Source organism: Bos indicus, chromosome 22, assembly GCF_029378745.1.
Source record: "Bos indicus isolate NIAB-ARS_2022 breed Sahiwal x Tharparkar chromosome 22, NIAB-ARS_B.indTharparkar_mat_pri_1.0, whole genome shotgun sequence".
Taxonomy (NCBI): Eukaryota; Metazoa; Chordata; class Mammalia; order Artiodactyla; family Bovidae; genus Bos; species Bos indicus.
In genome coordinates, this window is record NC_091781.1 from 14,932,093 (window position 1) to 14,946,480 (window position 14,388).

General features: G+C 45.7%; 1 protein-coding gene across 1 annotated transcript in view; it reads left to right on the forward strand.

Annotated features, from left to right (window-relative positions):
• Window positions 1-4,171, forward strand: part of GASK1A (golgi associated kinase 1A) — a 53,900-nt gene extending 49,729 nt beyond the window's left edge. The window contains exons 3-5 of the mRNA XM_070776179.1: window positions 1,691-1,813; window positions 2,921-3,024; window positions 3,589-4,171. Of these exons, the coding sequence (XP_070632280.1) occupies window positions 1,691-1,813; window positions 2,921-3,024; window positions 3,589-3,799 (438 nt within the window). The 3' untranslated portion in view covers window positions 3,800-4,171. The remainder of the gene's footprint in view (window positions 1-1,690; window positions 1,814-2,920; window positions 3,025-3,588) is intronic.
• Window positions 4,172-14,388: the final 10,217 nt, after the last annotated feature.

Genomic DNA, 14,388 nt, shown 5'->3' on the forward strand with positions numbered 1-14,388 from the left:
AAGCTGGACCAGGGCTGCGGCTTGGGTTGGCTGAGAGGCAACCGCAGATGAATAAGGACCATCCAAACAGCTCCAGTGCCTGCCTGCTGCCCCCTCAGGAGGACTGTGGGCTCTGAGACTTCCGGTTCCTTTTTTTCTTCCTTCACTGTTTTGAAAACTCCTCTCCAGCCTCAATGAGTGTAATGATGGGGACCTCACTTGACCTCTAAGTGGCTCCCTCTCCCTGACCTTCAGGGAGGCAGTGGAGGACATCAGAGAGCACTGGGCTCCAGCCAGGCAGACCTGGGTTCAAACCCCAGCTGGACTACTTCCTCGTGTATGACTTTGGGGAGGTCTGGGGTCCATGTCCCCATGTGTTATTGGGGCAATAATGTCTCCCTTGCAAGGCTGCAGTGAGAATTGGATGAGACAGAGATGCAGTGATGTTGCTGGTCCTCTGAGTGATGCCTTCTGAGCCCACCAACTCTCCAACCCCAACTGGGTGACTCTATCCCCCTGGAGTCAATGTCAGATTCCACAAGCTAAGGGCTCAGCTCCACAGGACTCCTGATTCAGATGCCAGTCACGAGTCCTGAGCCCCCCATACTTCTGGCCGACTGGCTAAAAATCTGGGGTTCTCATGACTGTCCCATCCCCCGGGTTCAATAATTTGCTACAATGGCTCACAGGACTCAGGAAAACACTGCTTCAGTGGCCTGGTTTATTATGAAGGATGTCAGTGAACAGCCAGGAGAAGAGGTATGTGCGGTGAAGTCTGAAAAGGTCCCAAGTCCATGACCCTGTATGTGGAGTTGGGGTGCATCACCCTCCTGATGTGTGGGTGTGTTCTCCCTAGAATATAGTTCAAAAGTTTCTATAACCCAGTTTCCAGCTCCCCTCCTCTTCCCTGAGGTTGGAGGGTCAGGTGGAAAGCTCCCACTCTCTATATTCTTTGTCCATCTAACAATCAGCCTGAAGTTATCTCAGGGCCCCATGAATCATCTTATTAAACTCTGATATGGTTGGAGGGTTTATTATGAATATCAAAACGTACTCATATCACAGAGCCAACTGCAGGGGTTTTATGAGCTCTGTGCCAAGAACCAGGGACAGAGACCATCTCTCACGACCATCTCTGAGGGAAAGGCTCTGTGTCATTGTTCCCACTTTAGGCATCCAGTGTAAGATGAGTCAGGAAAAGGAATGCTCTCCTTCCTGACTCTGATCCAGGCCTCCTGCAGGGTGGAAGTGCTGTTTGAGAGTCAGGAGCTGCCTGGACGGTCATTAAAATCTTTTTATCCCCTAAAAAGGAGGAATCCCTACGGTAGCATTTGCTGCTTCAAGAAAAAGTGGTCATGTGTGAGTCTCCCCAGGTGGACAGATAGTCTGCACTGGGAGGCCCCAGGCTGGAACTCAGGGCCAGTAGTATAGGTTAAACAGCAGCAGGACTTCCACTTCAGGGGGCCTGGGTTCGATCCCTAGTCAGGGAACTAAGATCCCACCTGCCACATGTTGGGTGGAAATCCATGCAGTGTGAGTAAGCCATCCCGGTGCAGGGTGAGATGGCCAGAGGAGCAAGCAGAAGCCCATCACAGCTGGGGGCCAGCAGCTGAGTTAACCAGGGCGGAGATCCCTGAGGGTGGCCCCAGGGCTCAAGAGGCCCGAGTGCTGGACATGGTAGACTCCCCCTCAGAGGATGGTGCCCCCACAGGTGCATGACCGCCTGGATCGCTACTGCTGCGGCTTCGAGCCCGAGCCCTCGGACCCCTGTGTGGAAGAGAGACTCCGAGAGAAATGCCGGAACCCCGGGGAGCTGCGGCTGGTCCACATTCTGGTAAGTCCCTGGGTCACCCCAGACTCGGGTCTTCCTGTCTGTCCATCAGCAGACGCTGGTGGCGAGGGTCAGAGGTCACGTGACTCTGGGTGTCACAATCCCATTCTTTTCGGCAGCAGAACCCTTTGAATGTTTCCAGGAAGCCTTAATATATAGAAGGGACAAAAATGAAGCTTGGCGTATGTAGTTGAGGAGGGGATGGGCTGGAGCCAGTGTCACCAACCCCTCTGTCTCCTAAAGACTCCAGGGACGCCCTCGGGTCCTGGCAGCTGAGTGTGGTATGTGTGTATCTAGTAGGGCATCCTCATTGTGCCAATAAACGTGGAAATTGTGACCTGGAGTGGGGGAGGAGCCTTCCAAGGCTGCATGTCTGGTTGGTAGCAGTCACAGGGATCTGTCGTGGACCCTATCGGCTCACAGGCTGGGGCTGTTGGGAAACAATGCTTCCAGTGAAAACTAGAACCCAGGGTGGGAAGCCGTGTGCTGAGACCATCAGCGAGGGGCTGGTGCGGCAGAAGAGCCACTGCTACTGCAGGAGGGGCAAAGTACCACCCTTTGGTACTTCCCCTTTGGGGAAGGGCTGCTCTGTCTCCCCCAGTGAGGCTGGTGTCCTCGCCGCCTCCCCTTGGCCATGGAGCATAGCCATCCCAGGAGATGGTGCCCGGGACCGAGCATCAGGCCGCCCGGCCTCAGGCTCCTCACCCCTTCAGTCGCCAGAACAGGAATCAATGCCTCCACTTTGTGGTTTCACCGATGGTGCTGCCACCTGGGGCTACGCGTCCAGGTTTGAGTCAACCAGCTATTTACCAGCTGTGTGACCTTGTGCAAATTACCTAACTTTTTTTGCCTGTTTCTGTAAAATGGGGCTGGTATCAGTGGCTGTTTGCCCCAGGGTTGCTGGGCGGGTTCACCAGAGATGGTGCCTGGCCGCCCTCAAACAGCACCAGGTGGAAAGAGCTCACTGCTCTGTGTGGTGGGGGAACAGACTGGGTGAGGAGCAGGGTGCATTGTGTGACTGACAGCTTAGGGGCCCCTGAGCCGCTGCACCCTGACAGAGCCCTGGGGCACCACGTCCATCTTCTGTCCCTGTCCATCTTCTTCCCCGAGGTCCGGAGCAGTGACCCCACTCGTCTGGTCTACATCGATAATGCTGGCCACCTTCAGCATCCGGAGCACAAGCTGAACTTCCGGCTCCTCGAGGGCATCGATGGGTGAGCATTGAAGGGCCTGGGCAGAGATTCAGGGATGAGCTGAGGGGCCCTGTCATAGACCCGGCGGCCCTGAACCATGGCTCCCAAGAAGTCCACTGTCCAACAGATGGAAGCTGTTTGATGAGCCTCAGGAGGATGTGGGGACTCCTGGGAAAACTAACAGTCAGTGGGCCCCTGAAGTCCCGGATGGGCTGCCCGCTCCCCGGTATCCAGAGCACAGCACGAGTTGCCCTGCTGGGGAGTGGGTAGGCTCCCTTGCCTGGCAGGGAGCTGGCCGGGTAGCCACCTTCCCTGCTCAGTCCTGCCGCACCTCGGCCTTCCCAGGGCTCCTCCTCACTTTGCTCAGGCCAGCAGAGTGGATTCGCCCTCTTGGGGGGCTGGGACCCATCGAAAGCTTCATCCCGTGTCTGCTGTCACAGCAGAGTGGGTGGAAGGGTCCCCGGACAACTAGTCAGCAGGTGGTCCCCGGGACTTTGTGGGTCCTCAGCTGTGCAAGTTCATGGAAACTCTCTAAGCTGGCTTTTGCCCTTCTTTTCTTTCCGGGGCTGGGGGACCTTCCTCCAGGTTTCCTGAGCCAGTCATGAAGGTTCTGGAATCAGGGTGTCTACAGAATATGCTGCTCAAGTCGCTGCAGATGGACCCAGTATTCTGGGAGAGCCAAGGTGGGCGACAGGGCCTGCAGCAAGTCCTCCAGACCCTGGAGCAGCGAGCACAGGTCCTGCTGCACCACATCCGGACGCACAACCTGACAGTCTTCCCGGATGAAGGCCCCTAAGCCCCGCCCATCCAACCCGAGGCCTTTCGGGCCCCACCCCACGTCCTGGAGGGACTCGTAAGCCCCGCCCACCCCACCCCCTCCCCGTCCTGGCGGGACTCTCGCCTCACCGCAGGCGAGTCACTCACTACACGACCTGAGGGGATAAGTGCCCATCCTCATGGCTACAATTTCTTGTGTTGAAAATGTCTCGAAGACAAAAGGGAAAAGTCAGAAACCAGGAGGGCACCATGGACGCCGTGGGATGTGTCGCATGCTTGGGCTGGTGGAGGAGGTGGTGGGTGTTGGGTTTTCAATCTCATCACGTTCTTTGCTGCCAGCTCAGCTGGCTGCTTATTCTCTTGCACCAATAAATACACAAGAATGTTCTATGAACTGCTCCAGATACTGTAAAATCATGCACTGCACGTGCACACGCAGAGCTGGACAACTCTGTGTGTGTGTGTGTGTGTGTGTGTGTGGGTATGTATGCCTGGTATGTGGACCTGCCCACACGTGATATGAGCCTCATCAAGGATCTTTACTGAATTGTACTTGTGGCCCAGAACCGCTCTGGCTGAAGGTGAACTCAGCTCCTAGAAATGGAACCCTGAGCCTTTTGTCTCTATAGCCTTATAGCTGTTCAATTTTTGTTCATTTATGTTTTAAGAATTGCAAAAGTAATACATGCTCACTAAAAATAAATTCATAAATAATAGAAGCGTACAAGATAAAAAGTGAGAGCGTCCGGAGGGACGTTACTTTGGCACTTCCTTAACGAACTTGCAGCCGAACACTATGTTCTGCACTTGCGGTCTAGTTGACCCGGTTCGTTCTTATGACCTCAAGGAACTTCCATGCAGGGGCATGTTATATTTCATTTAGCTGTTCTCATCATGACGAACGTTTAGATGGCTCTAACTTTTCACCAATTCTGGACAATGCTGCCACGAACATCTTTGCATGATGTGCAGGTATTTCTGCCGTCTATATTTCCATGAGTGGATTTCTGCATTAGCAGAAATGGGCTAATGGGCATTCTTTATTTTCAGAGAAACTGCCAAATTCCTTTCAAAATGGTGGTGACAGTCTACATTCCTAACCAGAGGGTAGGGGACTAATTGTTTCATTGCACCTCTCATCACTTGATATTCTCAGACTTATTGTTTTTATTCATCTGATAGGGAAAGCTATTTTTAATTTTTATTTTTTACTGAAGGGTAGTTGATTTACTACCCTTCAATATTGTGTTGATTTCAGGTATACAACAAAGTCATTCAGTTATATGTATTTTTTTCTTCAGCTTCTTTCCCATTATAGGTTATTATAAGATACTGAATATTATTCCCTGTGTTATACAGTAAATCCTTGTTGTTTACATGTTTTATGTATAAAGGTTTGTATCTGTTAATCCCAAGTTTATCCTTCCCCATCTCCTTTCCCCTTTGGTAACCGTAAGTTTGTTTACTATATCTGTAAGTTTACTTACTGTGTCTGCTATGTTTACGATATCTGTTTCTGTTTTGTATGTAGATTCTTTTGTGTATTATTTTTTAGATTCCACATATAAGGGAAATAATATTTATCTTTCCTTCTCTGGCTTACTTCACTAAGTATAATATTGTCTAGGTCCATTTGTAGCTGCAAATGGAAATATTTCATTCTTTTTTTATGTCTGAATAATATTCCATTGCCTTTATTTATCACATCTTCTTAAACCAATCACCTAATGATAGGCACTTAGATTTTTTCCATCTCTTGCCTATTGTAATCATGCTTCTATGAACACTAGGGTGCATGTATCTTTTGAGATTATAGTTTTATGTGAATCCCTGGAGTGGGATTGCTGGATCATATGGCAACTCTTTTTAGTTTTTGAAGCCCCATGCTGTTTTCCATAGTGGCTGTTCCAATTTACATTCCCACCAACAAGTGTAGGAGGTTTACCGTTTCTCCCCACCCTCTCCAGCATGTTATTTGTAGACTTTTTAATGATGGCTGTTCTGACTGGTGTGGGTGATATATCACTGTAGATTTATTTGATTTGCATTTCTTTCTTTAATAATTAGTAATGTTGAGCATCTTTTAATTTGCCTCTTGGCCATCTATATGTTTTCTTTGGAGGAAAGTTCTTTAAGGTCTTCTGCCATTTCTTGATTGGGTTATTTTTGTTATTGTTGAGGTATATTAGCTATTGGTATATATTTGGAAACTAAGCCATTGTCAGTTGCATCATTTGCAAATATTTTCTCCCGGTTCATAGGTTTTTCATTTTTTTTATGGTTTTCTTTGGTGTACAAAAACTTATAAGTTTGATTAGGTTGCATTTGTTTATTTTTATTTCTATTGGCCTGGGAGACTGACTTAAGAAAACATTGGTATGATTTATGTCAGAGAATATTTTGCCAGTGGTCTCTTTAGGAGTTTTATGGTATCATGTTTTATGTTTAAAAAGGCTTCCCAGGTAGCACAGCGGTAAAGAATCCTCTTGCCAATGCAGGAGATGGAGATGTGCGTTCAATCCCTGGGTCGGGAACATCCCCTGGAGGAGGAAATGCCCATCTACTCCAGTATTCTTGCCTGGAGAATCCCATGGACAGAGAAGCCTGAGGAACTTCAGTCCATGGGGTCACAAAGAGTTGGACATGACTAAGCAACTGAGCATGCATACATATATTCTAAATACAAGTCCATTGTCAAATGTATGTTTTCAAATATTTTCTCTCAATCTGTGGCTTGCTTTTTCATGTTCTTAACAGTGACTTTTGAAGAGTAAAAGTTTTTTTGTTTTGATTAGGTCCAATTATTAATATTTCTCTCATATTTTATAGGGTTTTCCAAGTTGTTCTTCTAGAATTTTGATACTTTTTTATCTTTCAAGTTTTTATGGTTTTTAACTTATTGACATTAAGTTATTCATAACTCTCCCTTATTTTAAGACTATATTTATTTGGTTGTGCCCGGTCTTAGCTCACTGTGGCAAGCGAGAAATTTTCAGCTGTGCCACGTGGGATCGTTAGTTGTGGCATGTGGGGTCTAATTCCCTGACCGGAGATTGCACCCAGGCCTCCTGTGCTGGGGGTGTGGAGTCTTAGCCGCTGCACTGCCAGGAAATCCCAACTTTTGCTTATCAGTCTTTTAATATTTGTGAAATCTGTATGATGTCACCTCTCTCATAGTATTGGTAATCTTTTCATTTTTGTTTTTATACTGCTCAGTTTTGCTAAAGGCTTATCAATTTTATTCATATTTTCACTGGTTTTTCTCTCTTGTTTTTCCGTTTTCTATTCCTATTTCTACTGCTCTTCTGATCTATAATTTCCTTCTAATCTGCTTACTCTTGGTTTAATTTGTACTTTTTTTTTTTCTTTAAGTTTTTCAAGGTAGACACTGAAGTCATCAATCTGAAAACTTTTTTTAAAACGCCTAGGCCTTTAGTGCTATAAATTGCTCTTTACTGTTAGTGGCATCTCACAAATTTAGAATGTTGGGTTATTGTTTTCATTCATTCACATTTTCTAATTTACTTTTTGATCCATGAATTAATTATAAATGTGTTATTTAGTTTTCAAAAATTGGGGAATTTTCCCAGTATGTTTCCGTCATTGGTTTCCAATTTAATTTCACTTTGGTGAGAGAACCTACTTTTAACGTGAATCCTTTTAAGTTTATTAACTTATTTTATGCACCAAAATATTGTCTGACTTGATAAATGGTCTGTGTGCATTTGAAAAAATGAATATTCTACTATTTGGGGGTATTATTTACATATCAGTTAGATCAAATTGGTTGTCTTCTACATCTTTACTGATTAATCTTCTACATTTTTACTTACATATTCAAGTCTTTTACTTGTCAGTGATTGTATCTTCTCTTGTTGTACTAATTATTCGGAGGGAGGTTTGAAATCTCTCAGCCCCATGAGAGCTCTGGGCACTCTTCCCTCCAATCCCTTTAGGTGGTTCTTTCTTTGGCCTTTGGGAGTTTCCTCATATACATACACTGATCAATATTCAACCAAAAATTTAGGGGGGGGACCCTCTCCTGAGCTCTGGAACTTTCTTTTTTTCCCCTTTATTTGATTATTTTATTATTTTAATTTTTATTTGTGATTTTTAAAAATTTAAATTTATTTAATTGGATGCTAATTAATTTACAATATTGTATTGGTTTTGCCATACATCAACATGAATCCGCCATGGGTGTACACGTGTTCCCCATCCTGAACCCGCCTACCACCTCCCTCCCTGGACCATCCCTCTGGGTCATCCCAGTGCACCAGCCCCAAGCATCCTGTATCCTGCATCAAACCTGGACTGGTGATTTGTTTCATATATGATACTATACATATGATACTATACATGTTTCAATGCCATTCTCCCAAATCATCCCACCCTCTCCCTTTCCCACAGAGTCCAAAAGACTGTTCTATACATCTGTGTCTCTTTTGCTGTCTCGCATACAGGGTTATCGTTACCATCTTTCTAAATTCCATATATATGCATTAGTATACTGTCGCAGCACTGTTTATAATAGCCAGGACATGGAAGCAACCTAGATGTCCATCAGCAGATGAATGAATAAGAAAGCTGTGGTACATATACACAATGGAGTATTACTCAGCCATTAAAAAGAATACATTTGAATCAGTTCTAATGAGGTGGATGAAACTGGAGCTGATTATACAGAGTGAAGTAAGCCAGAAAGAAAAACACCAATACGGTATATTTTATTATTTTTTAGAAGGGGACGACAGAGGATGAGATGGCTGCATGGCATCACTGACTTGATGGACGTGAGTCTGAGTGAACTCCGGGAGTTGGTGATGGACAAGGAGGCCTGGCGTGCTGCAATTCATGGGGTCGCAAAGAGTCGGACACGACTGAGCGACTGATCTGATCTGATCATTGATTTACAGTGATTCAGGAATATAGCAAAGTGATATATGCATATATATTTTTTCATTTTCAGATAGTTCCTTTACAGGTTTTTACAAGATATTGAATGCCTATACAGATGATCCTTGTTTATTTTACATAGTGGGCTGCTGTCTATGGGGTCGCACAGAGTTGGACACGACTGAAGCGCCTTAGCAGCAGCAGCAGCAGCAGTGTGTATCCATTAATCCCCAATTCCCAGTTTATCCCTCTCCCCCTTTCCCCTTTGGTAAGCAGGAGTTTGCTTTCTCTGTGAAGCTATTCCTGTTTTGTCAATAAGTTCATTTGTGTCTTTTTCTTTTTTAGGTTCCACATATAAGTGATGGACTTGTCTTTGTCTGACCTCACTTAGCATGGTCATCTCTAGGTCCATCTGTGATGTTGCACGTGGCATCATTATGGCTGGAACTTTGTTTGAGATCTCTGTTCTCCAGTACTCTGCCCTTTGAACTCCGGCTACTCTGACTACCAAGACTTTCAGCTCTTTCAACTCAGAACTCAGCCTCGTTTTCTTTTCTTTGGCCCTGTGGGCTAGAAACTCTCCGTGCAGTAAGATGGGGAAATTGTAAACTCTGCATATTTTATTCTCACTGTGCATCATTAAGCATGCCTGAGGTTTTCAAAACCAATGTTTCATATGCTTTGTCCAATTTTATAACTATTTCAGGCTAGAGGATAAATCCAGTCCCTGTTACTCTGGACTGGAGCAGAAATCCTAACTTCAGCTCTTGACTTCATGACTTCTCCCACTCTTCTCACTCTGACACACTCTCTGCCCAACAGCTATCTTTTCTTTTTTTAAAAAAAAAAACTCTCTCTTAAATTTTAAAGTCTGATTACATCACTTCCTAGCTTAACAATCTTCAGTGGCTCCCACTGCTCCAGAATAGAGCACAGCTCTGGCTTGAGCACAGCTGACACAGCACTGCATGGTATGTTTCATGCTCCCCTCTTCAGCTTTAGGTACCTCCAACTCCTCCTGTTGCTCTTTGACCTCTAGCTTTATTACTATGGTCTCTGGTGCCTCAGGGCCTTTGCATATGCTATTTCTTCTGCCTGAAATTCTTTTCCCATATCTCTGCCATCTCTAGTTAGATAACTCTCACATCCTCCTCAAAGAAGTCCTCCATGACATCTCCAACCAGAATATGTTTTCCTGCCGTCCTTTCCCAGAGCTCTCAGTTCTTTTATTCTACCTTCCTTTTCACTGATTTTTTTTACATCTTTGCATGCTTATTTAATCAGCATTGGACTTCTCCGCTGGACTTTAAGCTCCAGGGGATGGCAGATAGTGTCTGCCTTGTTCTCCACTGCAGCTCCAGGATCTGGCACAGGGCTCCATACAGGGCGATGAGCGAGTGAATAAAGAAGGAAAAGCACAGCGGAGGCTGTCCACAGCCCCTCAGCCCTCCACCCCAGCCCTGGTACAGTGAAAGCTTCTTGAGAAAAGTGCCTGGGATTCTCCATCTGAGGTCCTTCTCCACAGATGTGGTGCAGAAGGAGGTTCTGAGACTCCTAGAAGCAGTTCCTGCAAAACGGACAGGAGATGAAGAGTAAAAGCCTCCATTCGCACCCCTCTCACACAAGATGACTGGGAGGCAGATTCTCCTCAGTCTTCAGAGCTCGCCAGTGGGACCCAGCCACTGATTCCCACAGTGGTGGTGTGATTAATAATTCCCCGATATTATCTTTGTTACCTCCCTGTATCACTTCCCCAGCCCTTGGCTAGAGCTTCCTCGTATTGTCTCTCAAACTGCTTTCCCTCAAATTCTTATTTTGGAGGAACCCGACTTAAGAGAATGATACAGCAAATGAAGGTCATAGGGGAGTGACAGATTCCTGTAGGTGGGGATGATCCAAATCATCTATGCAGCATCCAGTGTGTTCCCTGGGCTTCAGAAGTCTGACGTTGGAGAAGGAACAAAGGAGGGAGCTCTCTGTGCAAACCCTACAGGCAGGAGTGGGAAACGAGGAGGCTGTATTGGATTTCCTTCCCTGCCCCAGGAATGGAATGGCTTTTCTGCTCCAACAAGCTGTCTTTGATTTGTTTCAAGAATTCTCCTCCCTCATCTTCAGGAACGATCTCCCTTCTCAGTGCGTGATGACCCTTCACATGCCAGTGAGACAGATCACCTGCCCTTCAGGTCATATTGCTGACATCAGCCTTGGTACTCTTCCTGCTCTTGCAAAATGTTTCTTTCACAAGCCAGGATCAAGTTCTTGACAGAAGAACAAAGTACGGAACACAGTAAGTTCAAGGGTCTGGCCTCCACTCTCCCACCTCAAATCAGGCCCAGGACTGGCAGTTTCTCCTGTGAACTAGAGAGTGGGTGATAGCAGTCTGATGAGAGCAGGACAGACAGACATTTTCCTCCAGAATTCTTTAGAATGTCTTTCAGATGATTGTCCCCTTCCTGCTTGGCTATGAATCAGGTAGATTTAGTCAGGCTAGAAGGGTTTTTCCAAAATTAAAGGAAGCAAAGCCAGCAAGCCTTCAGCCTTGTCTTTGATGAATGGAACTTGGCCCAGATGCCTTCTCTGAGGTTATATAGTCTGAAAACACACACTGAAGATCCACCCTGAACGCTGATACATATCCCAAATGACGTATTGCACAGAGTATTTGCTGAAGGAAGGGAACTGTTGAAGTCTGATCTTCCCCCTGTAGAAGCAGAGACCCAGAGCTCCCCTGAGCTTCAGTGGGAGACTCCCATCTGTGAGCAGGGCTGTTCCACATAGCGTCTGGGTGAAACTCAACTTGCCTGTAGCTGGACCTCCGCCAATCAAGTACTGTCCTCGTCAGCAGATATTCTCTGGCTAGAATTTGTATGTGGTATGCCATGGATTGTTTAGGTAGTCTGAAAAGAAAAAAAATAGTCTCATTGGGTAACTAAGCAAGTGAGCTCACCCGGGGCATCCTTGCAAGGCAGAGCCGTTATCCGTCTTGCTGAATTTCTGAGGCTTCACCTGTATGTAATGCATTCTTCAGTCATACTGCCTCTGGACAGTGGATCAAAAATTGGTGAAGCAGATGGAGGTACACAGCAGAAACCAAGTCAAGGACGACAGACAACTCTGGAGTCCCATGAAGGGCTGGCTCATCCAGAGGTTGCCCTAGATAGAGTCAGTGGTAAGTGAAGTTAGTCATTTTCACAGAAAGACACTCCAGGAGAAGTGAAATGGACCACAGGAAGAAAAATGAAAGAGGAACACTTCCAATTAAAAATATATATATATTTATTTTATTTAGTTTTGGCTGTGCTGGGTGGGTCTTCATTGCCGTGCGCAGAATTTCTCTAGTTGCGGAATCAGGGGTTACTCTTGAGTTGGGGTGCACAGGCTTCTCATTGCAGTGGCTTCTCTTGTTGCAGAGCATGGGCTCTAGGCACTTGGGTTTCAGTAACTGCAGCACCTGGGCTCAGTGGTTGTGGCTCATGGGCTTAGTTGCTCTGCAGCATATAAAATCTTCCCAGATCAGGAATCGAACCCATGTACTTTGCACTGGAAGGCAGATTCCTATCCACTTCACTGCTTTGGCTAAGATATGGACACCACCACCACCACCACCCCCGCCCTGACCTACTCTCCTGCTCCCTGTCTCTACCCACCTCCTCCTTGGAAAGAGAACTTGCTAAACTTATGGGTCAGAGCCTGACGTTCACTGAGACATTAAACTTAGTGAAAATGCATGTCCCTGAATTCTTTCCTGCTGGAAGAAACCACTTGTGGTGTGTAAGCAGTTGCACATATATGAGAACACATCTACAGTATAAATTTCTAGCAGGGGGATTTGTGAGTCAAGGTAAGTATATTTAAATTTTTAAATTTTGATAGCTGTTTGTGAATTGTCCTCCAAAAAGGCTGCATCTCATGGCAGGGACTGCAAATAATCTACCCAATATCCATTCACTCTAACTCCCTTAATAATAAAAACATTACATTTGGGGGTCTTCCATGCTGATGGAGTGGCCAATGAGATGTAAGTGGAAGTTTTGAATGAGACTTCCAGGAAAGTCTTTTTTTGCTTCCTGTTCTTTTTCCTCTTCCTATATGGATCTCTGTTGTGATGTAGGAGCTGCAGCAGCCTTCTTATGACCTTGAGGTTAGGTGATATGTACTAAGGATGGGGAATCAAGAAGGCCAAATGAGTCTGGGTCCTTGAAAGCCCTGTTAGAGCTTTCAAACAGCTCTGGGCTGTTTCTCAGACTTCAGCAAACAAAGTCTTAGTTGTTTTAAACTACACCAGCCTTCCCTTGTAGCTCAGTCAGTAAAGAGGTAAAGAATCTGCCTGCAATGCAGGAGACCTGGGTTCAATCCCTGGATCAGGAAGATCCCCTGGAGAAGGAAATGGCAACCCACTCCATTATTCTTGCCTGGAGAATCCCATGGACAGAGGAGCCTGGTGGGATACAGTTCATGGGGCCGCAAGAGTCGGACCCAACTTAGCGACTGTGTGTATGTATAGGCTGCCCTCTGCTGCTAATAGCCCAATGTAGTCCCTAACTTATTCACATTGATTTATATTCTCCTCTGTAGTGTACGATAGTACCTCTTCCCTCATACCACAGATGGTAAGTCATCTACTAGATATTACATCCTACCCTATTTTTAGCATTTAATTAATTTTTTATTGAAGCATAATTGACATACAAAGTTATATTAGTTTCATGTGTACAGCATAATGATTCAGTATTTGTATATATTGTGAAATGACCACAATAAGTCTAGTTAATATGCCTCACTATACATAGTTACAGAATTTTTTTCTTTTGATGAGAACTTTTAAGATCTACTGTCTTAGCAACTTTCAAATATGCAGTACAGTATTATTAACTGTAGTCACCATGCTGCACATTACAGCCTCATGACTTATTTTATAACTGGAGGTTTGTATCTTTTGACTCCATTCACCCATTTCACCCACCTTCCATGCCCCAGGCTCTGGCAGCCATCAGTCTGTTCTCTGTGTCTAGGAACTTACTGTTTTTTTTGTTTTTTTTTTTTGGGGGGGGGGGGAGGGAGTCCTGGATTTTACATATAAGTGAGGTTATATAGTATTTGTCTTTCTATGTCTGATTTATTTCACTTTGCCACTGGTCCCTATTTTTAACTCTGTAGTTTCCAGCAAAATTATCCTTCAAGTAATTCAGGGCATCAGGCAGGAAAAAGTGAAGTAAATCACTGGGTTGGAGATCTTAGGAGCAGCCATACTCAAGGTGTGTGTGTGTGTGTGTGTGCACAGGCCCGCTCAGTCGTGTCTGACTTTTTGTGGCCCCGTGCACTGTAGCACGCCAGGCTCCTCTGTCCATGGAATTCTCCAGGCAAGAAGACTGGAGCGGGTTGCCATTTCCGACTCCAGGGGATCTTCCCAACCCAGGGATCAAAACCATGCCTCTTGTGTCTCCTACATTGGCAGTGTCATTACCACTGTGCTACCTGGGAAAACCACCCTATACATTGTAGCCCATAGGCTCCTCTGTCCATGGGATTCTCCAGGTAAGAATACTGGAATGGGTTGCTATGCCCTCCTCCAGGGGATCTTCCCAACCCAAGGATCGAACCTGCATCTCTTGTCTCCTGCATTGCCAGGCGGGTTCTTTACCACTAGCACTGGGGTGACTGCAGCTATTTGAGTAAATGAGACACCAGAGAAAGACAAGCAAGTGACCTAGG